The 27740-nt window shown below is 39.6% G+C and overlaps 1 protein-coding gene across 6 annotated transcripts in view; it reads left to right on the top strand.

Moving 5' to 3' along the window:
* SPPL3 (signal peptide peptidase like 3) overlaps positions 1–27740 on the top strand; it is a 56576-nt gene that overhangs the window by 17357 nt on the left and 11479 nt on the right. For 4 of the 6 annotated variants that reach the window (XR_009933752.1, XM_062504555.1, XM_062504554.1 and 1 more), the window contains exons 2-5: positions 15261–15338; positions 20928–21022; positions 23792–23911; positions 27058–27136. Coding sequence is in view for 5 of the 6 variants with exons in the window: in XM_062504555.1 (XP_062360539.1) it covers positions 15261–15338; positions 20928–21022; positions 23792–23911; positions 27058–27136 (372 nt within the window). In the remaining variant the exon portion in view is untranslated. The remainder of the gene's footprint in view (positions 1–15260; positions 15339–20927; positions 21023–23791; positions 23912–27057; positions 27137–27740) is intronic. The other 2 variants (XM_062504556.1, XM_062504553.1) reach the window with 1 other exon arrangement.

The following is a 27740-nucleotide window of genomic DNA, read 5'->3' as shown; positions in this document are numbered from 1 at the left end:
CAGTTGATTGGAGAAAACTGTTCTCTGTCAATGTTAAACAGTTTTCTGGATTCAGAAATCTGAAAAATGGTACAGGTATTATATAGGACATGGAATAGAAAATATAAGTTGTATGTAATGATTTTAAGTCTTTCCCATATACGTTGAATGTGTATGGGAAAAAACCCTTGAGGTAAAGTTGTGAAAGATAAATGGATTAAAACTGAAATAATTTTAAAAAGAGGCTGATTTCTCTTTTATATGAGCTGCCTTACACCCTTGATTATACACAATACTGCTTTTAAAATGGATCCTGCCTCCCTAGTTTGGACCTTAAATGGCTAGATGAAAAGTCTTATGAAAATATGCTAATGTGTAATGAAAATATTGATTGCTGAAACATTGCATTTCCAGCTCAGGGTTATTTTTCTGCCATAGCAGTATCCAGGTGCTACTGTGACATCCCCTTTTTATTTTCTCAGTACATTTTGAGTGTCCTTAGCTCTACACTCTTTTTTACCTTAAGCAGGAAAACTTCAGATTTTCAAATGTTAGTTACCATTCTAGTTTTCTAATATTGTTGATAAAATGGTAAATCTGCTTCTGGTGGGAGGCAGTTTTTAAAACTAATTGATACATAGGTGTTTTATGTCCCCCTTGAGCATATCAAAACTCTAGTGTGTACATGCTGAAAAGCTTATGTCTGCAGGTGTGTATTTGCTGGTGTGATAAGAGGTTGCTCCTCCCCACAAATACAGTTTGATTTCAGTTGTTTGAATGTTGTTAGTGGGAGACTGCTGCAAGTTGAAAAGACTGTTTTGTTTATTTGAAGTGCTTAAATCCGGTCACTCACTTTGATTTGTGTTTTGTTACTTGCTACATACATTACATGAAAATGTGAATTGAAACAGATGGTGAAGGATCAGCATTTAGGCTTCCAGCATGTAAAATTTCCTGGAAAGCTGAGTCTTCTACGATGGCATCAGCAGCCTGTCTTCAAAACCACATCGTGTTTGTTTTATAGTAGCTCCTGGATGCCAGGCATATATTAAGTTGTTCTGAGCCTGCTGCTGCATGGACATCCCTATTGAGCCAGCAGTTCTGTGTTTTTCCTAAAAGAATTGAGCTGTAAATTCCCTAATCCTTGGGGAAATTATTTTAAGTTAATGTCACAATTGGGGACCATTGCTTCTGTGGGTTCAGGACTCATACTCAAGTGTCTATTCAGTTTTCAAAGCTATTCCTCCTATTCAGATAGGAAGAATAGAAGTTGACCTGGCTTGCATTTATGCGTTTTCTTTCCTATCCATGTAGTTGGAAGTGTCATGGTTTTTACTATCTCCTGAAAAATCTGATGTGGCTGCTCCTGTCAGGGCTGGACTGGTGTTTTGTCTGGGTTCAGTTTATGCTGGTAAAGATGTAATCTGACCCTGCTGTGACATTTAATGAATTTTGAAGGAAAAACTTTTAAGAAGTGGATGTCTGCTCTGCTGTGTTGCAGTTTCTCTAGCCTAAAACATACATTAAAGGAGTACAGCTTGAGTTAATGAAATGAGATGTGTATTTAGAATGACTGGTGCAAATTAGTGGATCACCTGAAACAGGAGAGAACTTACTTTCCTATGTAATGTTATCTCAGTGCCTTTACCTTGAAATTTGCTTTTTAAAAGGCAAACGTTTTGTGCAGTAAAAACAGTATTTTTTTTTTGTTTGGGATTTCTAGTAGTTTTGGAACCTGGTTATCCCTGGGCTTGCAGAATATTACAGACTCTCTGTGTTGTCTGATGCTGGATCTGGGGTGTATGTTTCAGTTCTGTGTTTGTAGAAGGAGAATGATACATAATGAAATGACAATATCTGATAAAACTAGTCCAGTTTTCAAGTTTCAAGTGGGTGTAATTTGATGCTGGTTGAATGGAGATTTCATTTGGTCCTGTACATGAAGACTCCTGTACTTCAGTTTGTCCAAAAGGTTTATGTGATGCAATATTGAAGACAAAACAGCTGCTGTTAAGAAAATTTGTTGTTAATAAGCATTTCCGTGTTTGGAGGCTCAGCTCAGCATGTGAGATGCCTCTAATAATCTCTGAGCATTATCAAGTTAATTAAACCTCTACTGTTTAGAATAAGAGAGTACAAAAGAGCAGTAGGACATGCTCTCCTTTTTCTTGTTTCTCGAGACTGAAAAGAGCATACTGGGTAATAAATTTGGAACTGGTCTACTTGGTTTTTGTGTTCTTTAGGTTTTTTGGGTGTCCCCTCCCCCCAAAAAAACACAGTGGGTGAAACTTTGAAGAAGTAGTGCCACTTCTTGTGTTGCCACTAGTGTTCCCGTGACTATAGAGATGATAATTGGAAAAAGAAATTGGGTCAGTTTACAGTTTGGTGTTGGGAAAGAGTGTAAGTTCCCCTGTTGTGAGTAACACAATTTTAGATCGTTTTAATCTCATGGTTCTCAGACTTGATGTTTCCTTTTGCCTGTGAGCTGGCTTTTCCCCTTTCCATGTATTTTTCTAGACTAAATGAATTCAGTTCCTATCTCTCCTAGTCATCTTAGAAACTCTTCTCTGCACTCAACCCAGTGACAGGCTAATAATTCTGCTCACACTGAAGCTAAATTTATACCTGAGCTTGCCTTCCCCCTCAGCAATCCTTTCTCCGTGTGCTCTTATACCACATGACTCAAAAAAAAAAGAAAATTAAGAGAACACCTCAGAAAAAAAAAAGCATCAATCCAAAATACTGGCATTAGTACCAGGCTCACTGGTATGGGAAAATCATAATGCTCATAATGTAAAACCCTAATTGACTTCTGTAGTAAATCATATGCAGTTTTAACAAGTTAATTGCATTAAAGTCTGTTTATGTGCACTTAGTGCCATGCTAACAATTGAAGCTGAAGTTCTGTTTCCTGCTTCTTGGTACCCTGAGTCACCCAGCCTTTGGCACAGATACCTGGCACTGATTGGCTGTATTTGTGTGTAGTGTCTCATCTAGGTGCTTTATGCTCAGAAATTTCCTTCCTCTAATAAACACACGTTTGCTTGTTTGGGTTGTACTTCTGTGCGAAGTAAAATAGTAATTTGTTCCCATTGATTAAGAGACTTTGTGGAGTGTGTCCTGTGCTTGTGGGTGTGAGTTACGTCAGAACAGGAGGAAATTCCCAGTTTTAAACCTAATTTCCCCCTTTGTACTGCCTCAGTTGTAACTGAACTGAGCATGGGAATCGTGGTGTGTTCAAATACGCCTTTGTGCATTCTCTCTGGGTGGGATCCATTCACTAGTGAAAAGCTGCTCTTTGACATGTTGGTAATGTAGACCCCAATTTATTTCCTGTTTAAAGGAGTTTAGTATTTGTAAAGAAGTTGCCTTGCATTTACTTTTCAAAAAGCAAATTAAGTTGTTTTTTTATTTTAGAATTATAGTTCGGGTTTTGTGAATAGCAGTGCATTTTTCTAAAGCAATAAAGTACTGGAACTATAAAATATCATTAGACTATTACAGGTATGAGATTTTACTTCAAGCTTTTTGTTCTAGCTCTGTGGAAGGTATGGTTTTCTGCTTTTGTTGCTGTTCTGTTGTTTTGGTTGTTTTTTTTTTTTCTTTTTAAACTCCTTGCTTTTCACTTACATAGCAAAGTAGCAGGGGTGTTCCAGTCAGTGCTTCAGCTTCAAGGAAGAAAGGAAACATACTTTACATTTTCTGGATTCATTGCTGGTAGTTCCTTGTCCTACTTGAAGCTCATTTTTGCCCCACCCCATTTGAAGCACTTTTTCCTTGTATTATCAGAAATAATGATAGTACTTTCTGCTTATATCAATGTGCCTTTGATCATATTTGTATGTTTGGAAAACAGACTGGTTCAACTTAGTTTGACTTCTGTGCCTGTGTCTGCCAAAGTAACCTGATACTCTTTGGGTCTATTACAGACCCAGGTAGCTTCTTGTAGTTCTTGACATGAACAAGTGTAGAGCTGAAGTCTTCCTATCACACTTTTCTAAATTTAGAAAAAGTTAAAGTCTGACTGTCACAGTTTGAAAATACTCAAAAGTAAGGCTATGTCCAGTTTTATGAGCTTGTTTTGATATTCTCTGACTGTTTGAGAGAGAAGGTTGGATTTGGTTCTGTTTGTTTATTTTTTTAGTGAAAACATAATTTATTGTGTGTGCAGACAGTATTACACAACACATTGTCAGAGGTGGTGCATGAATTGTTTGGCAAGTAAATACGAATCTCTTAATTGTGAGGCAGAGATGAGGTATTTGCACACCACCATCTTCCAGGTCCAGATGGAGCAGCAGTGAGGACTGGGACAAATATTTAACTCCAAATTACAGAAACTCCCACGTTTTATCAGCTTACAGCATAGTGTCCTCTGGGATCTGCTGGCTGAAAGTAGAACTTGTGGTGTGGCAGCTGCATTAGCAGTGTTGAGTCATGAGAGAAATTGCTTGTCAGCATTGGCACTGTCCTGCTTCCAGCCCTGCCCCAGCAGGCTGGCTGTGAGGGCAGCACCCCTCCGAGCCCCAGTGGGTCACAGACATCTCCTGGGTCACAGACATCTCCTGGGTCACTGGGATGGGGCTTCAGGGACCGGGGGGTTCTTGTGTGGGAGAGGCTGGGACTCCTTCTGCAAAGGGAAATGTGTTTTCCTGTAAACTGGAAGTAGGGAGCATCCTCCTGTCTTCTGTGATTATAAGCATTCTAATGAGCTCTTCTGTTAAGTATAAAAAGACAGAGATCAAACCATAGATGAGAGCCTAGGGTGAAGATTCTGGGAAGTTTTTATTTTTCTTTTCTGTAATTAGAATAAGTGCCATAAAATGAAACCCAGCACTGAGCAGCCTTCTGTGTAATGCAGAGCTGTACCACCAAGTGATTGAAAACTCCAGGTTGCATATTTGACTGGGATACAAACTGATACCTTTATAACCCAAAGACGTCTTAGCCATCAAAATTGCAGAAAACTTTCCTGTGCCAAGGATAACCACTGACATTTCCAAATGGCCCTTGCTGAAACACGATGTAATTTGGATCATGATGAGGCTGTTCAGCATCAAACTGTAGACAGCTTGCATGGTGGTACTTTGTAGATTTAAATTACAGTAACCACACCCTTGATTTGCCTTTTTTCCTGATGTGAAAAGGGCTGTTTTTTGAAAATTCATACAGTTGAAAGTGGTAATTTAGATAGAAGAGCTGTTTCAGCAAGTCTTTGGGATAGGCTAAATATTGGACTGACCTTTGCAGAGTTCACTGGTCTGTTGGAAACTGAAAATTAACATAAAGAAATATACTTGTGGCTCTGGCAAGAGAGGATTATGCATAACAGATCTTGATTTGACCTCCTTTTTTCTCCCTCCTTCCAGTCCTCCTCTTGATTATTTGTGGAAGGTGGAAACAGTTTTCTGGATGAAGAAAATCTTCCTGTGTGGTCAGTTCTTTTTTGTGGCTGAGCTGCAACTCTCTTACTTTGACAGGTGTCTGATACATGTATTTATGTGCATTGTCATAGTTATACATTTACATCTTGTTCTGATATTTGCTGATTTTAATTCTTCCACAAAACCATTCTATTAATACTTTTGTTTGGCAGTTTTTATAGTACTACAGCAAAATTTGAATCTACCCTCTGCAGTAAACTGAAGTCTTTTGTGAAGCAGTAAACTATGAAGACAGTTAAAGACAATGCAGTTTCTTTAATCAGTTCAGCAAATGGATGTAATATTTTTTTCTCATCCTCAAGCATCTTTTAAACAAACTGATAGCTTGGCCCTTGCAAATGCAGCATGGCTACTTCCTGCACTTCACTGAACACCCATTTGTTGTTGATGCTGGAGTTTGTTACTGAATGGTCAGTGCCTCGAGGTGTTGTACTGTGGTGGGGCTGTGCTGCTGGAGCAAAGCTGTGTGCAGTTTACTAGTGAGAAACAAATCTGAAAGGACTGAAATAGTACAAAATATTACAAAATGTTATCATATATTGCAGCAACTACAGTACTTGTGGTCTGGTTTGAAAATTAATTAAAGCAGTACTTATTTCTGCATGGAAGGTTGCTTACAGGAAGATAGGAAGGTTAGTTTTATTTAATTTACATTAGCTCCAGCAAAGCTTGGATTACAGATGTGTGTATTGCAATGTGCTTAGTGAGATCTAGCTGTAGGCTGTTCCCAAAAGGATTTTAGTCCCACCTTGTCCATGGCCACATCTTGACTCCTTTCCTCTTTGTGTCACACCTGCTGATTGTGCAGCTGCTGGCCTGGATAAAAACTCACTTCACAAAAACAGGACTGCTATGAATTGTCCACTTCTTTCTTCTCCTCTCCATGAATAAGTTTTAGTATCAAAAGCCAAGTTAATTGTAGTGGCAAGTATTTGAAAAAGCAGGTTTTGTTAGCAAAACTCTTAATGCCACTGAAGTCAGAGGTGAGCAAACTGGAGTGAATACAGTTGGCTGTGGACTGTTAGACTTTTCTTACCTCAAGCTTTTGACTTTTCAAACCAACATAGGCAAATCCTGTCATAAGCTGAAGTCCTTCAGATGTAATTTTTAAAAAGGCATAAAAGTAACAATAGTTCTAGGAAATAGAACCAGGGCTGTGCTTTGGCTCAGCAGTTTGCTGGGGCTGCTCTGCAGTAGGATGTCAGTGTTGTGGAAGTTGCCTGATCTGATACAGCTCAATTGAAACAAACATGACACAATTAAAATACAAAATCAAGTAGAACATTTGCTTTTAACGAGCTCTGTATCTTGATGTCAAATGTGTTTTTACACATATTCTTTTTCAGTTTAACTCATTTAAATAATACTCCTTCTTCAGCGGAGGTCCCCATTGGAGACATCATTGTATAAATATTCTTTTCACATTTTCAAAAGCCTGGTGATGCAATTTCAAAATCTTGCTCCTGGAGAGGATTTCTTGGCTGGTAGTCACATATATTTGGCAGCAAAAGCATGCCCTGCTTTTCATGACTGCTCGTTTTTTCTTTCTTTGAGAAAGAAAGAGAAAGAAAGGAGGGAAGGTTCCCAGATATTTTTTCATTTGTCGAGTTTAGAGCAAAACTCTTGACCCAATCTAAATCAACCAACCAACCCTCCTCAATAACCTAAGGAACGTCAAAAAAGTATTTTGTGTGTGTGTGTTTAGATAAGACATAAAAATCTTGTATCCAGGCTCCCATTCCAGTGTGGAAAAAAAGGCAGTGTTTTCTGTGACAACAGTGTCAAAGACAATCAGTATGATTTTTGGATACTTGTTTTGGTTCAGGCTACTTCATACTCAGATATGTGTGCCCAGTACAACTTATTTGAAGCTGTGCTGGTTATTTTTTCTCCATTAACCACTGGTTGCAAATTTTGCTCCCAAATATCCTGTTTACTGTGGTTCCATTAGGACTCTGGGGTCATCAGGAGCTGAAAATACTTTTGAGGAATGTGGGCACTATCCTGTGTTGATTTAGAATAATGCTCCTTTGAACGAGAAAAGTATTGTTATGCTTCCATGCAGGGACTGGAAGCTGTGCTCCCATTCCTGCAAGGAAACAAATGCTCCAAGCTGGATATGAAGTCTGGAAATCTTCCAGTGCTGTAATTCCTAAACACTGTGAAACATGTAATTCTTTGTTCTGTTGGCAAACAGTCGGGTGAACCAAAGGAGTAGCTCAGAGAATGTTTTTAACAGAAGTTTTTTTTTTCAAGACTGATGCCTTACTGGATACTTCAGTTTCCTCTCAAAATGAGCTCAGAGGAGTGTTTGCTCTTAGCAATTTGGTTGTGAGCTTAACATTTGGTTTTGCAGAGATGATTTAGGAAAATAGCTTTCTGGAAAGGATAGAAGAGGTAATTTTAAATTGTATGGGTAGAAATGCATGCATATGTATATGTGTGTGTATTTCTATCTATGTGTGTGTGTATATATACACACACACACACACACCATATGTGTATGTATGGCACTTAATAGTGTTGACAGTGTTGTTCTGGGACCTCTGCCTGGTAAACAGCAGAATTGTTCTATGGTTACAGTTTGAAATGCCTGCCTGAGCCCTAACAGAGTCTGTATAGGAAAGTCTGGTTTTAGTGGGACATTTAATATTATCATATTTTATATATATTTGTTTGTTTGTTTCACTTTAGACTTGTTTAAAGTTTCTTTTCTGACATAGGCTGTGTTTCCATGAATTACTCATACTTAGCATACCTTATCTGCACGTGACAATGAGATGAAATTGTAAACTTACTTTAGAAATCAAGCTATTCCTTTAATGTAAGTGAAGCCATAGCAATTTGCTTGCTTTTCCTATGAATCACACTAAAGAATGGAATAGTGTTGAGATATATTTACAGCTGTGGGTGCCATGACTTCACACTTAAAATTATACCTTTAACTGTTACACTCAGACTTGACTTTGGTTTGGCAGCAAGCCTAATGGAGGTTCTTAAATATGTATATATCTTAGACACGTAAGGCAGCTGAAAGAGGCTTTTTTGTCATACCCTTGACCTGGAATCCAGTAAAAGAAAAAAGCAGTATTGGTTTTACCTATGGAATGAGTCCACCCTCCAGCTGAAATGAGTATTTGTGCAATTAACTGTAATTGATCCTCACATCCCTGGCACGTGGTCACGTTCATGTGCCCTAGGACTGTGCTCTGGAGTCCTTGAGTTAGATTTGTACTTTTAATAAATAATTCTACAGTGGCAGCTCACAAATGCCAGGTACTGGAGCATCAGAAATGAATTGCCCTTAGCAATGAATTGCCCTAATCACTTGAGTTGCTGCACACCCTTTTTAAGGAATAAAATAGTAGAATGTTTTAAAAGCTTACAAAGTGGGTAAATTCAGGAAAATGTTTTCCTCGTGAGTGGCACATTCTTGCATGATCCAAAAAAGCCACAGGCATTGGGTCACTGCAGCAGTGTGAAGGTGAATGTTGTTTTCTCTGTGGAGTTAATAGCTCTAAAAACCTGGTGTGGGGGAGAGGAAGTGCAGAAATATTCTTCAACTTGCCTTGAATTTACCAACTGCTATTTCTTGACTTTGTTTTTCTATTGCTAACACAATCACTGATGAAATAAACACTCTAAAAAAAGCTTTGAAATATATTAAACCCCTGGAGGAAGGGCAATGAAAACTTTCTCCATCCTTGATTTTGACACTGAACAGCAGATTTCCAGCAGAAGTTGATTGTTTGGGTTTTTTGTTTTTGCTTTTTTTTTTTTTTTGTGTGTTTTGTTTGGGTTTCATTTGGGGGTTTTTTTGTGTGTTTTGTTGGGGGTTTTTCTGTTTCCCTTTGAAAGCATTCCCATCAGCTGAGATGGGACTCTCACATTGAACATGTGCCCTCAGCAAGTTCTGAAAATGAATGCTGAGTACAGAGCAGAGAGGGAGAGGGAGATGCTCTATGGTCATTCTTCCAGTGCTGGTACCTACCTATATGGAATTTTCTTTTGGAGAGACTTGGGATGCATGTTGTTGTGCATGGATTATGGTCACTTACTTTGTGAGGAGACACTGGACATTTGATTATAAGGGTTGTATTTGAAATGTAGTTGAAGAGTACCATATTGATTAGGTAAATAGTCACGGATTTAATGTGAGCTGAAGAATATTTGAAGTTTTTTGTGGTCTCTTCTCAAGCAGCCACATCTTTCAGAAACTGAAATATGCAAGTGGATTCATTTTACCCCAGATGTGGCCAGTATGAAAAGCTCTCCATGAGTTTTGCAAAGGATTTTTGTATAGGAGAAAAATTGTGGATTAAAATTGTAGTCAGAAAGACTTATATTACATGTCAAGAAAGACCCTTAATTTCACCAGTTAGTATTTTAAACAACAGATGAAGTAAACACCTGTCACGACTCAGAGTAAGATCAGTGAATTAAATGATCTCCTTACATTCCCAATGTGAACTTGGGATTCTGTGATGTCTGCAAGTTGTAGATTTGGTCCCATTAAACCCAGCAAAAGCTCTTCTATTTTGATCCATCCGTTCTCGAGCCTATCTAGTATGCTCACCATCCTTTTATAGTCTTGTTTTCCTTAATCTTGTGAATTCTTGGCTGTTTTGATCACCGAATAAGAAAAATATGTAATGAAGTACAATCTCTGCATGTGAGCTTTAGTGAAGTTACTTCATCTGCTGCACTTTCCAAATCATGGTGATTTATTTGTAGCTCTCTTCTTTGCATTTTTGTATAGGTACAGTAAATACGGAGGGAAGGTTTGTCTTGCTGCTGTTACAGCAGCTTTTGTTCAAGAGTGATTCATGTCCAAGGCCTTTAGTGTGCATTGCTATGGAAACTTCAGGGCACAAGCTTCTCACTGCCCCCTTGGCAGCATTCTTCACAATAATTTCCCTTGTACCTGGAAGCTGGGAGTGGTATTTGCTACTGAAACATCGATGGACTGAATTTTTATGATCATACATTCAGTAGGCATCTTGTGCAAACAGAAAGGGGTGTTTATTCCAAATACATAAAACTTCCCTGATGTTTGAGCAATAATTCTGGGGCCCTTAAGCTAATGCTGGCACTGAAAAGTCTTTTCTGTTTGGTTTTATATCCAGGGATGGGCCAGATCAGGGGTCTGAATCACTTGAGAAATTTTCCCATTTGTTCTTCATTATTATTCAGGCATGCAGGTTCCTCAGTCTGGTTTTGTGTGTGATTTTGCAGATGGTTATGCAGAGATGAGATGAAGAACAGGTGATTGGAAAAGGTGAGAAGTTGTTTTTGTAATGGCTGTGTTGGCTTGTGGCCACTTCAGGTTGTCCATGACAGGTAGGTTGTGTAGAGGGTAATGCTCTGCACTGTCATCTGGAGACACCTTTGGTTCCTAGTTTGGGTCTTCATTGAACAAAGCGAGTTCAGATTCTTATTGCTCAACAGAGAGGGCAGAAAGAACCACCAGACTTTGCCTAAGGGTTCCTTCTGCAGGTTTGGAAGGACATTACCCAGACACTGCTCATCTTTTGGTGATAAGGAAGAGCTGAAGCGTGAAAACCAGTGCTTGTATTGACTGTGTGATTTTCCTGAGTGGAAATGCAAAAGAGCAAGACCCAAAAAGTACATAATAGGAAAACAGTAGGCAGATGGCAGAGACCTTGTGGGGTGAATGTCCACAAATACAGGTGAGCTTGGACCTGCAGGGACAGGGGAAAAGAGCTTGACCTGCAGCTGCTGATTCAGAGAAGAGAGCTTGCAGGTGTCTCCAGTGTAGCACCATTACTGTTGTTGTGGCAACTTCAGTAGCTGTTTAACATCTTCCCTAGCTGGGAATGAAGTGGGTCTCTATTCCCTTGAGAATTCATAAGTTATTCCTTTTTTCCCAGAAAAGGGGAGAGTGCTGCTTGGAAGGCCAGCTCGGAGTGATGTGCTGTGTTTTGCATGGTTACTGTTTGGGAGTAGTGCTGTGTCACAGTGGCTGGGCATCCCTGGAATTGTTCTGTAGGTAAAGGTCCATGGAGCAGTCTGTGCCAGGCTGGAGAGCTCGCTGCTGCCATTGTTGTCTGGACAATGGTCTCACTGTGAGGCTGCAGGGTGTACACACAGAATATGTTATGGAACAGTGCTTGCTGTGTCTCTGGCTTGGCATGCCTTAGCAGGCTCTGTGCTGTGAGCACTTGCCCATGAAGTTGCCAGAAATAGATTCCTAATGGCAGAGAATTTATGAAAATTGATCTCAGCCATGTAAAGATGCAGGTTCATAGTGAAATCTCAGGTTGTAGAGGAAGCAATTGGGAAGTCACCTCTCAGTAACTGACTGAGAAGATGGTCCTAAGGCACCAGTGTGTTTAGTTTTATTAAATTCTAGGGTGTAATAATCAGTTACTTGTTACTTAACTAAGTAAGAATCTGATATCTTTTTAAATAATGATTCTTAAACCAGCTTCCTTACTTGGATGTCGATTTTCACGTGTGGTAGTGCAAGAATCATGAAAAATGTGCTTCCTTGGGAAAACCGATGTTGTCTTTGTATTTTGAGCAGTGTTCTGCACATATGCTGGAGTTTGGAAATGAGTCAGGAGCTGTTCTTGTAACATGGCACACAGGTGAACTGCACTGAAGTCAGTCTTCAAAGGAGCCTTTGGCATGGCCTTATCCAGTATTAATTTTCAGAGTGAGGATGAAGAATAATATTTTCTTTGTAGATTGTCTATTGTAAGAACTGAGAATTGCACCTAAAATCAGTATTGAAGTCACAGGACAACTGTGCACAAGCTTGTTACAGGCATTTTTTTGTGCATAAGTTTTCTTTCCTTGTTCCAAAATTGAACAGATTTACAGAAATACCTTGTTTGAAAGAAGCTGGTTGCATTTTTATATGTGCAGTGAAAGGCTGGTTAAATGTGACTGCAACTTCTGAAAATTGGTGTGGGTTCTGGTTTTGGCTGATGCCATTTGAGAAGAACATGGCACTGATGCTGTTTGGCTATGACATTATATGAACTTGCATTCTTGAAATATGCCTACAGGAGAATTCCGTTATGTGCATGTGGAATCTGTTGGACTTGTAGAAGGTTATTTAAATTTCAGTTAAAATTACAAATTAGTTTGCAAGACTGTCATTTTGAATAATATTGAAAACTTGGAAGTAGTCTTACTTTTTCATTCTTTCATGTGTTATTTGCTTATTACCTCTAACCTAGATTAATGTGTTAGGAAGTATTTCTTTGGGATCAAGGATTTTTAGTCTCTTAACAAACTGTCCATCCAGTCAGTGATTAGGATTTTAGGAAGCAGTTCTGGTTTCAGGTCTTGTGCAATACCTTAAATAATGTAGGGAGATTTCATGTTTAAAAGATGTGAGGTTTTATTACAATGAGATTCACTTTGGCACTGTAAGGTATTCTTCAAGTTTGTTTGTGGGTTACTTGTTGGAAACTTTGGATGGAATCTGGGCACGCCTGAGCTGCTCTCTTGGTTCAGCCTGTCACACTCTGTGTGTTTTGCCTTGTTCTTTTTCCAGCTGCCTCAGGAAGAAGGAAAGTGTGACTGTATCTCCCCGGCCCTGTTTGCTGGAATAGCAGTGATTATGCATTTCCCCAAATCATTATCCTAGTAGCAGCTCTGAGCTTTTTTTTTAGGTTGTCCTGTTACAAGATCTCTATGGGGAGAGGTCAGGAAACATCACTGGTCCATGACCAGTTTCCGATTACTCTGTTGCACTTCTCTTGTGTAGGATGGAAGGACTTTAATTCTCATTTCTGCCTTGCACAGAATCAGCAGGTTGCTGTCCTGAGTGCCTCTGCAGCTGGGCTGAGATGTGTTAGATCATTGTTTAACATGGGTTTGCATTTCTTCAGTTTCTTTCATCAAACCAGAGGGCTCTCAGTTTTAACACAAAACTTATGGATTATGCACAGGGCTGATCCATGGTCCATGTATCATCTCTACTTTCCCTGTTTTATGAATCTTTTTAACATTTACAGCCTTGTTTTGACTAATGCCTAAAATTATGACAAAATGGCATTTTTATTATCATAGCCTCCAGTGTTGTCACTGAATGAAGAATTATGTAGAAAACATTGTTCACCTCAAAAATGGTCGCCAATTTGTGAAGATAAAATTTTATGAACATAAGTTAATAAAATTCAGTGCATAACCCTGGCCATGCTTAATCCATTCTGGAATTCCATTCATTTTGTTTTTCTCACAGATGTGGAGTTTCTGAGTATTCTTTTAATAGATGAGTTCCACTATTTGTTGTCAAATCCAAAGCTTTCCTTTCCCTCTGCACAAGGCTGGATGAGGGAATGCTTGCTTCCCTCTGAAATCAGAGTTGGAAGCAGGACATGAACCCAGTGTGATTGTCCTCAGGCCGCTTCCTTTGGTGTGAGTTTAGCTGTAACTGTGGCATGAAAATAGTGTGCTGTGAACTATATTGTGTATAACCTGAACATTTATATGTGCACTGGTTGTAAGTCCTGAGTAATTATGTTGTATGTATTTGTAATTCAGTGTTATTGATCTTCATGGATGCTTTTTAGGCCTCTGTTCCACAGCCTGCTACCTAAATGTCATACATACAAAAAAATTTTACACTTAAAGCCTAAGATTGTGTTGACCAGCATTGAGAGCAAATAAGATACCTGTTTTTCACTTTTAGATATGTGGAAGCTATTCATGGTAATTAGCCAAAGTAGTTTCTAATTTCTTAAGAGTTTATTGCACGAGTATATAATTTCATCTAAAAGAGGCAGTCTGTCACTGATCTTTAATATTGAATTTCTATAATAGAAGAGTCACATTTGTGTTTATATATTAAAAGAAAATATTTTAAATTGTGTATCTAGTGGTTTGGTAATTATCTCTAAATTGCTTTTGAATTGGGAGTGGGATGAGTGTTTCTTTAACTGTCTCATATCTTCAGTTTTTATTTGCTCAGTGATACTTAATTTGGAACAATCATGTAATTCAATTATCTTTGTTCCATATCCATAGCCTTGCTGAAATTAGGCTTTTTGGTTGGTTTCAGAAATATTCAGTTATGTCTTTTGTAGGATAAGACTAATGCAATTAACATTGAGTATTATTCTTGTTCTTTTCCATTATCTTAGCACAAGTTAAGGAAATCCTGTTGGGAGTTGCTGAGTGGCTCCCAGAGCCTCTCCTTGCCCACTGTGCCCAGAGCTGCATTAATGTTCATATTTCCATTCTTTAAACAGTGTGTTACATTAGGAGATCAAGCAGATAAAGCTGGGTTTAAGCTTCCTGCTGAAATGTCCATCAGTAATCCTGCCCTGAGTGATCTGCAAGATGGAATAGGGAAGTGATTGTGTGTGGTTTAATAAATGCATTTTTCTGCTTGTTGTGAGGTTTGGGCTTTGGTTTTTTGGGGGGTTCCTTTTGCTTGGGGTTTTTTCCCCCCAGCTAAGTGAGTGTTAAGTGCCATATTGCCACTTTGAAGATGTAAGAAGTGAAAACAGGTTATTGTTACTGATGTGCAGGTATTGCAGTAGCTGCAATTGAAGCAATTTTAATGAGTTTGAGGGGAAAAAACCCTGAATCTGGTGAGTTCAGCATAAATTACCACAAGGCTTTTGAATTGTCCTTTGGTGGTTGTACAGATTTTTCATGCTGCAGCCTTGAATATAATAAGTTAATTCACAAGCTACAGGTTTTGTGTTCTAGATGAGACAAGAATTTCAGAGGGAGCTGCCATGATTTGTCATCCAGTACTCTATTTGTATTAAAATAAGAAAAAGAATTAGCAAATGGCACTGGAAAAAATGGACAGTCACAATGACAAACCTGTCTTCTCTTTCCTAATTCCAGGGCATATTCCCTTGTGGATTCCAGTCAAGTGTCTACCTTCCTGATCTCTATTCTCCTCATAGTCTATGGCAGTTTCAGGTAAGATTCGTTGTTTAAAGTTCTGCTGAATTTTTATTTTTCAAGTAAAAATATTGCAAGTGACTGAATACAGTTTATGCCTTTTTATTTCATTGTATCTTTGTCAGACACAGCCAACATAAAAAAATTATTTGCTTCTGAGAAGGAAATGGAAAAGGAAGAAATAATAGGGAGCTGGGGTTTCTGAAAGATGTAATTGTTTGTCACAGTACAAGCACATATAAGATAACTTAAAAGTCAGTCCTTTAGGACTGCTCTGTAAAATCGTGTTTTAGAGAGCAGAAAAGGATTGTTGAGACAGATAGAAGGTAATGTTCTCAGGAGCAGAATTTCCTCTGCATTAGCCAGTGGTGGTAGATTGGGAAGGCTCTCCTGTGATTTCAGACCTGTCCTGTAGAACAGCAGTCCCTGGGTCCCACTGCTGTTTGCTCGAGTGTCAGTAACAGCTTCATGGAGAAGTGGGAAACACTGGCAGTATTGAATTCCAGCAAAGCATCTGGGAACTGCTGCAGGATGAGTTTGAGTCTTCAAAAATCAAATTTGCCTCATTTTAGGAGACTTGAGTGTAGTTTAGAGAAAATGCAGTCGTCCTTTTAGACTTGCATAGTGTATTATACAGTTTGTATTACTGTAGTGGTACCTGAGGAATGACGCTCATACTGACATATTAAAATGATATAATCACAATATGAAAGTATTATTTTTTTAAACTTAAATACAGTATGTTTTTTCTTTCTGCTTCTTGAAGAACATTGCTTTATTTCAGAGCTCTGTGATAAAGGGCCTTATACTCACTACGGGCTCTCTGAGCTGCTGTGAGTATTCCTGAAATAGATGATAGCTGTTCTCATCCATATGATGTAAGCTGCAGCTGTTTTTGGATAAGGGGTTTTACATCACTACTGTAAGTTAATAAAGTCATATAATGAAAGGGCCAGTTTTTCTGCAAGAGCTGTCTGTTGTTGTTAGCAACCGTTAGGTAACAGCACTGCTAGTGAAATTATAATAGAAGGCTTTAGGAAAACAAAATCTAAAGATGATCAGAATAAAAAAGCAATCAAAGGTTGTATTTGTTTAGGGTTTTTTTCAAGTTTTGAGTCAGATTAGCATATAGTTGAGGGTCTAATTACATTTTTAACTATTTGAATTTATGCAGTTGTGTAAAAAGAACAATGCATTTGGCTGCAAGAAGCCATAACACTTATTAAAATTCAATTATGAAAATGTAATGCAATATAAAACAGCAGGAGTGTGTGAACTTAAATTACTTGTCTTTCTTGGCGCTCCTTGCCTTTCAAATTTTTTTCCTGCTGTTTGCCATCCTATTCCTATTGGTACCTATACATGCTCTTAGCATTTTGTCCTATGGTTTATATTTAAAACTACTCACCTAGCAAGGGCTGCAAACTCCAGAGCAATCTGACTCAGTGGATGGAGCAGTGGGATGGTGATGTATACAAATCCATTGAGGAAATATCCTGTTTTAATCTTTTGCCGTTGTGTGTATCCTGAAGATGCCATGATGTGAGTTGCAGAGCAAAATAGGGTCCCAGAGTTTTAGAATTACTTTCCTAATTAATCTCCTATATGTGGCTTCTTTAGCAGGTGTCTGAGCTGAAACCCACAGTTATGTTGGGGATTTGGACAAATTTGGATTCTCTTTGATTAGAGAGCAAGGTCAAAAGCAGTTTTGACAGAAAATTTTGCAGTGGTGTTAACAAACGGGTCTGAAATACAATTAAATTATTTAAGAAATAGAAGTGTGGTAGTAAGTGACAAAATTATATTCATCTGGAAATTCTTAATGTAGTAAAATGAAAACTTCTGGCAAAGCGGATGAATTTTCTTAGAAAATGGATGTGCTGGCAAGATAAAAGTTACAGCTTAGGGTGTTCATTCTCATCTGTCAGCAGTAGTATGTTCATCTGGGTTTGAGTGCTTGTCTCCTGCAGAGCTGTTGTAAGACAAAAAGAAAATAGCACTCCTTAGTTAACCTCTGTGTTGCAGAAGGTGGCTTTGGTTTCTGATTTTCAACTGAAAAGAAGCAGGTAGAGTTATTGTAGTGTTCCTGGCAAGTGGCTGAAACAGAAGTGGAGCAATAGGATCAGAAGGAATCGGGTGGGTGAGTCATTAGGATAAAATCCACGTGTGTGGTGGATCCAGTCTAAGGCAGGTGGTGTCAGGGGAACAAAGGAAAGCCTTGGTCCACTGTCCTTGTTTATAGAAGTTGCACTTGTCCAAAACAAATGGAAAATCCCAAACCCCCAGTATACCCAAAAGAATGTCTAATAAATGGTGGTAAAGCCAGAAGCAGAACAAAATGCAGCGACAGAGTTGAGTTCCCCTTGTCTGACTGTGCATGAGCCAGCATTTCCTGCCTACATTTGTGCTGGGTCAGGAGTTTCAGCTTCCAGCCCTTCTGAGTGTCTCTCTCATGTACAATCTGACTGCTCTCAATCCTTGAACTTGACATACTTTTATTATTGGCTGCCAAAGGGGCAAGTCTAATCCTTTAAACCATTATGAGCTGTAAACTGGAGCATGCAAATAGATGGATTAGTTGTGGATTTTTAAAGAAGTGAGCTCAGCTTGAAACAGGTTGTCTCCGAGGGCAAGACAGCCACTTGTTCTTGTCCAAATGCTTCTCTGTGACTTAAATGTTGTAGTTATTTTCGCAGGTAACAGCTAAATCTTTTTCTGTCCTATCACCTCCCCAGACATGAGCTCTCAGTTTACATAAAGCCAGATTTAACCCAGAATCTCCCTGTTCAAATAGCTGCTTTTGAGCCAAATCAAGAAGTGTGGGATGACCCTGTGGCCTTCTGTCTCTAGGCTTTTGGGTATCCAAAGTGTGGGTGTGAATAGAAAGTCTGGAGAACCCAGAGTGTCATATGAACATGGTGTGCTGAGGGTTGGCCTTCAGTGTGGCATTCCTATGCTCCCAGAGCTCTGGGATGGGCAGCTGTCCTCACTGGTAGAGCAAGAAGGAACTTCTCAATAAATTGCACCTATCTATAGACAGATCCTTGTGTTCCTGTTTACTCCACCGTTTGGTAAGAGCATCTCCTGCAGGGTTTCCCTGAGGTATTTCTGCAGTGCAGTGATCCACAGTGGAATCTGAACTTTGCAGGCTGTGCCCTACCAGCAGCTTACTCATTCCTTTGGCCTCAGTGTAACCCTCCAGAGGGGCTTCCTGCGGGAGGGTGACTCCTTTTGAAACCCTGCGCTGGAAATGCAGCCAGCTGGAGCTCTGAGGACCCAGGGAAGAAACAATGGAGCAGTTCAGTGCCCCAGGGGAGATGCTGACTCAACATTCCCTATGGGAGCCCAGGGGAAACTTGAACAAAACAGAGATATTTCCCAGCTTGCCATTTCTCTACAGCCCAGTAGTTTTGAGTTGATCTTGTTTTACAATATGGTTTTTTACTTTCTTGGAAGGTGTTTTAGTGATCGCTTTTCAATTTTTTTTTTATGATGCAAGTGATAATTTGTAGCAGAGGGAAGAGCCATGTCATAAAACAGTTGGAGATTATTCGGAGGTTGGCTTGGAAGAGCAGCTGTGTTGTTAAGTGAAAGTAATTTCCTAATTTATGCTCACTTTGGAGGCAGGGATATTTATAGGCAGTAATAATTGCTGACACTGTGGTAATGAAAAGAGAGGGGCTGAGGTTGTTTTTGAGCAGTAGATCTAATAGGTTTTATTTCCAGTTTTCTCTGCTGATAGCAATCCCTTAAGTTACGAGTTGCCCGATGTCACTGGGAGAATGATAGTGTGAGGTTCTTGCTAAACTGTGCTAATTCAGAGGGGAACAAAACACTACTCTGAGAAAAGAATTATCTTGTTTGCCTGAATCTTGGGCCAGGTCCTGGAGGGCTGTCAGCCTCCTCCCAGATTTTTATAGCTTGAGAGGAAAATCATAAAGCTACAATGCATAATGTGGGGAAAGGGAGTATGAGTGAAGGATGGAGGCACTCCAAACAAAGGGCAGAGCAAAGAGATCTTTAGATGAACAAGCTAAGAACAACTGATTAATTTGTTAGAATTTTGGAGTACTCTATTGCCTCTTTGTATTTTCCACAATTCTTTAGCTGATGATCTCTGTAGAAGCACTGTGGGTCTGACGTAGAAGTTTCCTCATGTGCCTGAGACCAAAAGCTGCTTTAATCTCCTAACACTCTTGAGGTGCACTTGCTTAATAGAAGCAAAGGAAACAAACCAGTTCTGTGCTGGAAGAGCCTTTTTCTTGGTTTTCGTTTTTAGAATGGAGCTGTTTAACCCATTTGTCTTTAATACACCACGTGTGTCTTGATCCTGTAGACCTGATTGTTCCTAATTCCAGCTTCTGGGACTGCAGCACAGACTTGCTTACCGTGCAATTGCAGTAGATGATCAGTGCACTGCAATAAAATATCTGTGACACCTCTAGAACAGTTTAGAAGGCCATGGTGTATTTATTACTGGTCTAATAAATTAATATAATTTGTTTACTTTGTGTAACTCAGTTAAGCTAAACTTGAAAAGAAGCTTGTTGACCTGGAAGTTTTATTGAAATACTTGGATACAGCTGTGAGCTTAAGGCAGGAGCTGTGGCAGTGGGAGATGCTCAGTGCTTCTGGTGGTTCTCTGTAGCTCATTTGAATAAATCAATATGCAGTTAAATCATGGATAGCATGCACGCATCAGAATGAGAAACTTTCATGGTAAACTTGATTGCTGATGTTTTTGTTAAAAAGCGTGTTGAATTTAACAACAGAAATTATTGCTGGTCAAAACAGATCTTAAGTGAAATTCCCCCTTTGCAGAAAGTTAGGCCAAACGTGTTAGAATATAATTTGGAAATGATATCAAAGTGAAGGTCTGTGGAAGAAGGGGTAGAATACTGTGCTAAATTGGAATTTTTGAAAAGCATTTATATCAACATGAAAAGATGAATCAATAACAGCTGAGCTGGGTACTCAGGGGAGTGTTGTCAGCTCCTATGGATTAATAAAAGTGTATCAATTTGTACTATTTATTCAGAGCTTCCTCTCATAATCTGTTCTATATGCATGTAAAATATATATCTGGTTGTTTTCTAGGCTTTGCTGGATTTTATTCAGTGAAGTAAGACCTTACATTAAGCAGACACTTAAAAGCTAGTTTGGGTCATTCATAACATTTCCTTGAGAAAGGAAATACTATTGCATTAAAAATGAAACCTGATAGTCAAATTTGAATGAAAAGGAACAAAAATGGGAACTTGGAAAGAATTCAAATTCACAAGAGAATTGAAATGTTTATTGTGCTTCCACCATGTTCTACACGTCAGAAATCAGGTAGCAACAAACAGCAGCACAGATATTTAAGACTCCCCAGTGCAGACACTGTGGTGACTGATCTCACTGTCAGAGTCTGGGACGTGGGGCCTCATGTGGAACTAAGCACTAAAGTTATTTTAATTTCCCACTGTGTCTGGTGTTGTTTCTAATAACCAGCATTACAGGGCTTTTCCAGGGGGAGGGTGCTGTGGCAGTGAGAATGACACTGCAGCTGATGAGCCTGAACAGGAGTTTGGAACTCATCTGTCACATTTGCTTTGTTCCCTGCAGGTCTCTGAACATGGACTTTGAGAATCAAGACAAAGAGAAAGACAACAGCAGTGCCGCTGGGTCTTTTAATGGCAACAGCACCAATAACAGTAAGGGTCAGCTTTATTCCTTACCCTTTTTGCTTCACCTCAGTGCTGCACCTCCTGCCTCACCTGTGCTTGTATCTGAGCTGCTGCACTGCAGATTCACCTGGTCCCAGGCTGTGTCTGGGCACTCCCCACCTCGCCGTGCTCTGACACTGCTGTCCTCATCTGGGTCGCACCCATGGAAGCTGAATTTAAAACATTGACATTTCCATAATGCATAAAAATTGTGTGTGGCACAATTTGTCAGGTTTGACTGGAAATGGAAACAGCTTTACTTTTAAAAAAGCCACTCCACAGTTAGGAGAAGGGAGTGTAATTCCATTTTGTCTGGAGCTCATTGCTATGGCATTTTGGCCAGTCTGTAAGCAGGGAGTGATCATGGGATGCGCTGACAAGTTCCAAAGGAGGATTCACCTTTTCAGCAGAGAAACTGAAGAAGAGAGTTCACATGGCTCTGGGCAACTCATTTATAATGGACAACAAAATGTGTGTCTGCACACTGTCTATTCAGAGTGGGATTACCATGTCAGCTCCTGCATGGTGACTGTCCCTTCTGTAATCTATAAATAGATTGCAGGCAGCTTGGCCATCTGACATGCACAGATTTGCAGGTAGAAATATGGAACCAATCAATTAGAGTGGAACACAGCATGCGCAGTGTGTTGTAAATTCATACACGAGTTTAATTTAAGGCAATTTATATTGTCATACTTTGTGAAAAGGCTCTGGAATGAAGTAGTTTCCCAGAGTATAGAAGGCAGGAGTGAGAAGCCCTGTGCATGAAACCCTGAATGCTAGGCTTGTTTTGTTTAAAGCAAGTATAGCTTTAAAATTGTAAATGAAATAACATATGTTGTATGTGTCTCTTGCTGGTTTTGTCTTTTCTAATGTAGACTCTTGGAATTTAAATAGTTCTCAGAGCACTGCTTCTGTTGGCAGCACAGAGCAGAGATATTGCTGTGCTTGGTGATACAGCAATGAGCAGTTGAGGCTTCTGGCATCTGGCAAGGAAGAGAAGACAGTCTGGGGCTGGGGAATAAGCACATTAAGGGGATTAGCTGTCAAAATGATCAGAAATGAAATTAAGAACTCTGACATTTAATGCTGCAGGCACTAATTCCCAGATGCCAAGGTGGTGTGTAGTGTGTCATTTCTGGGTTTTTGTTTTGTTCAGTTTTTCCCTTGGGAAGTTAAAGGGCATGTGAATAAATGTGCTTTCTTAGAGCAGGAGGAATCAGATCTAAGTCACAGATCAGAATTTTTGTGTCTTCACACTGTCATCACTGGACTATCTACATTGTGACCTCAGCAATGTAGAAATCCCAAGTGACTGAGTTCATCTGCTTGGTATTTTAAAATTTATTGTGCTTCTTATGTGTAAGAGTAATAGATCATGACATGAACCAATGAATGACATGACCAGGTACAAGTGTCATGACTTCAATGCTTTTTGTTCAGCTTTCTTTTATGAAAATGGTTGAATATTTATAACAGATACTAAGTTGTAGTGAGTGTATTTCATGTGTGTTTGAGGTTTTTCAACATAATCAGATACATTGGTGTTATACAGGTAACCTGTTATTTGTAGGACTTGTCACTCTTGACAGGAAAAAGTAAAATAAGACACATTCTCACACAGAAGCACAGACATACAACCTGTGTGTATATTTACTTGCCTAGGTATGCCTCACAACCCTAAAGGCTTATTCTTCAAATCCTGGCATTAGTAAAACCCCCTTCATAGAGCAGTGTTTAATTATTTTGGGATAACACTGTTGATGTCAAGCTGTTTTTTTTTTTTCTCTTCTAGGTCTTAGTCTTGTATTATTTTCCATTGGTCACTTACCAAGTGACTACTTCAGATGTTTCCAATTTTTACTGTAGTGCTCTGCAAGTAGAAGTGTGTCTTGCATTTTTAATTGGCTTGCTGCTTATGGCTTCTTCCCCCCTGCCCCCACCCCAGGGATCAAATGTAAATATAGCTACAGAGACTGGTTAAGTCTTGGAATTTGTGGGGTTAGGTGGGCTTCTCAATTTTGCTGGTAATTCTGAAAATTCAGAAATACAGTAAAATTTGTTCTGTTCCATGATAAACATCCCTGGTAGTCACACTGCATGGGTGAGGTGAAGGAAATACTAAGAATAAAATAATTCAGTATCTCTGCCCTGTTTTGAATTACTGCTAGCTATGGAATGCGAGCCTGGATTTGTGTTGGTTTTTCGCCAAAAGGCAATTACAGTGCACTTCACTGACCTGGTGGTTTCATAAACAGGTAAATGACTTGGGTACTTTTTGAAAACTGCCCCTTATTGTTAGGCTTGATATTATCTCATGATTGTGGCCTGTGATGAAATTTAAGAGCTTGCTGGCCTTAACCAGGTGGAATTTGAAGCTGTGACGCCCTTTGCGTGAGCTGGGTCAGCCTAACACTGGTCAGGCTTTTCACGTTGCGTTCAGAGATTGAGCAAACCTTTCATATACTCCATTCAACACATTTATGTCTCTCAGTGTAAAGTGATTCTGATCCCTAAATAATGTTAATTTTCATAGCTTGTCATTCGTTCTGCCCGTGGCACGAGATCAAACTGCACTCTCAGTTCCCGTGTTCTGCTGCGGCGCGCGCTCGCTGGGTGTTCCTGCACAGGCAGCTGTGCTGGGCTGGGCCTGGTGCAGCAGACTGGCAGGGAACGTGCTGTCCGAGCCCTGCCCTGTGCTGGCCAGGGCCAGCGCCCCTGTGTGGCACCAAGCACGAGCTCAGTGTCCCCTCTCTCCTGCAGGTATTCAAACCATCGATTCCACCCAGGCGTTGTTCCTGCCCATCGGAGCGTCCGTGTCTCTCCTTGTTATGTTCTTCTTCTTCGACTCAGTTCAAGTTGTCTTTACAATATGCACAGCAGGTGACTGGGTTTCTTCTCTTTGTAAGACTTGGAATAGAACAGAAAGTATTGATATAATTAAATGTTGTTGGTAAGAATTATAGTACGTGTCACAGTACATGAAAAAAAAGAATAGTCAGGTTTCACAGTTGTGATTTCATGTCTGTGTAGCTATAAATAAAGTGACAAGTATTATTTGAGAAGTATTTTCCATTTAGAGATGTGCTAAACCTACTGAACTGTAAATTGCCAGAGGTCTAAACATGCCCAGATGTGTTATTTTGCATGAAGTTAATTTCTTTGTAAATCGGTGCTCGGAACTGTACATGGTATTTCATAATTCACATACTTCATGGGAAATAACTTTGGGGCTCCTGTCCAGAGACTTCCTTCTTACTTTAATTTTGGTTTTGCTTTCATGCAGTTTTTCTGTTTCTGGTCTCACTAACACTTGAATGTTAATCTTTTGCTCTGCTTGACTTTAGAACAAAATTGAAACATACCTGCAAATAAATTGCAGATCCTCCAGTCTTGTTTAGCATTTACAGTTTGTCTTTTAAATAAATGCCAGGGCATTGCATTTTTGGAAATTTTTGGCCTATTGATCTTCTTGCAATTCTTCAGGAGACCAGCTGCAGTTGAGAGCAGCAAGATTCTTCCTACTGCTCCAGATACACAGCAGCTTCTAAAAATTGTACTCAGTCCACATACTGAGTCTGTGAAGAATTTTAAACTCCTAAATACCTCTCATCCTCTCCTACTTCATTGCAGGCTTTGCCCTTCTGGTTTTAACTCCTGAGCTGTGCCAGCCTCTTAAACAGGACTGATGTTGATGGGTGAAATCTAAATCTCTAGTCTTGAGACTCCTGTCTAATTCTACTGCTCATAGAGGCCTGTTGAATTCTGCTTTTGTAACTTGGACCTATGGTGCATACATTCTTTCCTATTAAAAAGTATTTCAGATAGATTCTACTGTATGCTAGATATCAGGGAAATACATACACATAAATATATATATAACATATTACAAGGAAAGATTTATGACAGAAGAGGGATTTTAATTTGTTGGAGTTATTGATCCATTTATTTTTAAAATGACCTTGGGATTTGTAACTTTATTTGTAACACTTCTGTGTGTAACTGGAGGATCCTGTGTCCCTTGGGGCTTGTTGCAGGTCTCAGGGGACTGGGGGTCAGTGCTCTTGGGTATCTTTATTCTTGAACCTGTTTTTATGGTACGTTTGTGCTTTTCCTTGGGCTTGCATCAGAGGTTGTCATCAAGCCCAAAACCTCTGAAATGCAAAGTTTCCTCAGAGGCTGTACAGCAGGATGGAGACCCTGCTGCAGCTCTGAACCTGGGGCTGTGGAACTTGATCCCTCTTTCCCTTGAGAGGGACGGACCAAGCTCAGGTCGTGCTATTTTACATCCTCTGTAGCTAGTAGGGGCTGATGTGGGGGACTGCTAAACTGCAGCTGATGTCTGGTTTCTTAAACCCCTCTCAGATCTTCCTCTCACAGAGCTTTGCCTTTCAGGAAACAGTCAGGAGCAAGCGTAGGTGCAGCAAGCAGCCAAGGCCAGGACCCGCTGCTCGGCGGAGGGCAGAGCCCCAGAGCTGGCATTGCCTGCAGACAGGAGTTCAGCAGAGGCACTGCCCACTGAATCCTCGGGGTTGAGGCTGGGGGGGACGGGAGCCTTGGGGCTGGAAGCCTGAACAGTCAGGAGCGACCTGGGAGCTGCTCCTCACGGCTGTCTGCATTGGAGTCATTGCAGTTTAACTCCCACTCTGAACCAGAGGTGCAGGGTTTCCTGCTGGGCAGAGCTGGAGGGGAGCAAAGGGGAGGAGAGATTCCAAGGGCTAAGAGGGTTGAGCCTGTGCTGACAGGGTAGGGACCGGGGAGGGCAGGCAGGGGCACGGGGTTTCTGGGCAGTTTTGGCCAAGCACCTCCAAAGAGGTTCTTAGTTTGGTTTGTGCAGAGTTGCCACACTCTTTGTTCTTTCCCTAGTACTCCTGGTTTTCTTCCCCCCTCTGAAATATTGATAGAACTGTGAGTTTTCATGATGCTGTTTGTATGCAGACACTTCTTAAATTTTCTTTTTAGGTTATTCAAGTTCTGCTTTTTTCTCTTTTGTTTTGTTTCAAATCTTCTTCCCTCCAGAAGGGAAATATGTGGCTTGACCAAACTATTTTTTCTCTGGTTGGCTTAAGCAGTGTAGAGAATGGCTTAAACTGTTAAGATAATGTTTGATTCTTTCCCATCATCTTCCATTTAAGAAGAGGAAAAAAAACCCTTTTAAAAACCAGCAACAAAAAAATTTAAACAAATAAGTAGAGGACAGCACAAAGATGTGAACTGCAGCATGCAAGAAATTCCAAGAGACTTCCATTTTCATTGCAGTCTGTTGTTGCTGCACAATTTTGGATGTGTGCTGCTGACATGTCTGTGTCTCCACGCCCTCACGCTCCTTTTAAACAGTCCTTTAAAAAAACTGGAAGGAAAAATGATTATAAATACCAGTAGTTCCTAAGCGTTTTTACAAATGTGTGGGTGGGATAAGTATGCTGCTGGAAAAAGAAAATGTTTATGGAAATAGTCTGGATATTTATGTATCTTTTATTATTCTGTTTTCAAAAACTTAAAAGCACTTTGTATTTTAAAAAAGTGAGGTTGCCAGCTACTGGCTATAAGTTATTTGAAATTGTACTGTGTTTTAGTAATGAATAAAGAATTTTGAATGGGATGGGAAAAAAACTGAGTTAAAAAGTGGAAAAATCCCTTTATTATGCTGAGTATCCCTTTATTATGCTGTGTCGAATGTTAAAAAACTAAGAAAAATCTCACAACCAGTTTGTTGTAATTTTTTTTTAACCTCAGAATATGTGAAAACTGTTTTTCTTGCTGACATGATCATGAATAGATTTAAGACTTAGTTTTTAAGGTTTGGAGTTGAAGCGTTGCATGCCTTCGAGAGCTTTCATTTTATTTCAGTCTGAAGCCTCACTGTTGTGCAGAAAACCTCAGAGCTTTGAGCTACTCATGCTGGAATAATACTCAGCATATGATAATAGGACATTGTTGCAAGAGCTTTCTCAAATTGGAGAAGCCTGTTTGTGTACTGTAGAAATTAGGTCTGAATGTCCTAATATTACCTTTTCTTCTTTTCATAGTCCTTGCAACAATAGCTTTTGCTTTCCTTCTGCTCCCGATGTGCCAGTACTTAACACGGCCTTGCTCACCTCAAAACAAGTAAGGACTTGAGCAATCCTTTGCTCCTCTTTTTGTGTGTTGTATTTCTTTCTTTTAATGAGAATTCTTTAATAAGCATTAACCTCAGGGCTGATGTTTGTGCGTATTTTTTTGTGCCAACATAATGTTTCCATTTTGAAAGTAGGAAGCATAATTTCTGCAAGTCACTCACACTTGTCAGCCTGGGAAATGCAATACCATTAAAGGGGACTAGATTTCCCAACAGTGGTTTTTAATAAGTTCGGCTTGTTTTGGCTGAGATTTTAGAGTTTGGGCTTTGGTATTGGATTTTAATGCTTGTTAACATTGGACTCTGGATTTTAATGCTGGCTCCTTCGGAGACTGTAGTTAAACCAGTGGAAATTACAGTTGTTAATGTCATGTTTTGAAACTAATTTTATTTTTTAACCTTGTGATTGGAGTTCATGTTGCTAAGAGCACTGTCTTGGCTGGTGCTAGGAATGGTGGCAATTTCAAGAGAGGTGCCAAGATTTAAAGGGTTTTTTCCATCTCTGCAATTCATGCTTTACACACAGTATTGAATGTGAGGAAAGCTTTTATTTTGTTGCTGTTTTGGTACCTATTTTGTGGCAAAGGAACTTCC

The sequence above is a fragment of the Cinclus cinclus genome, chromosome 17, assembly GCF_963662255.1.
Source record: "Cinclus cinclus chromosome 17, bCinCin1.1, whole genome shotgun sequence".
In the NCBI taxonomy this organism is placed as follows: Eukaryota; Metazoa; Chordata; class Aves; order Passeriformes; family Cinclidae; genus Cinclus; species Cinclus cinclus.
The sequence above is the reverse complement of the archived record's forward strand: the minus strand, read 5'-3'. Positions and strand labels throughout refer to the sequence as shown.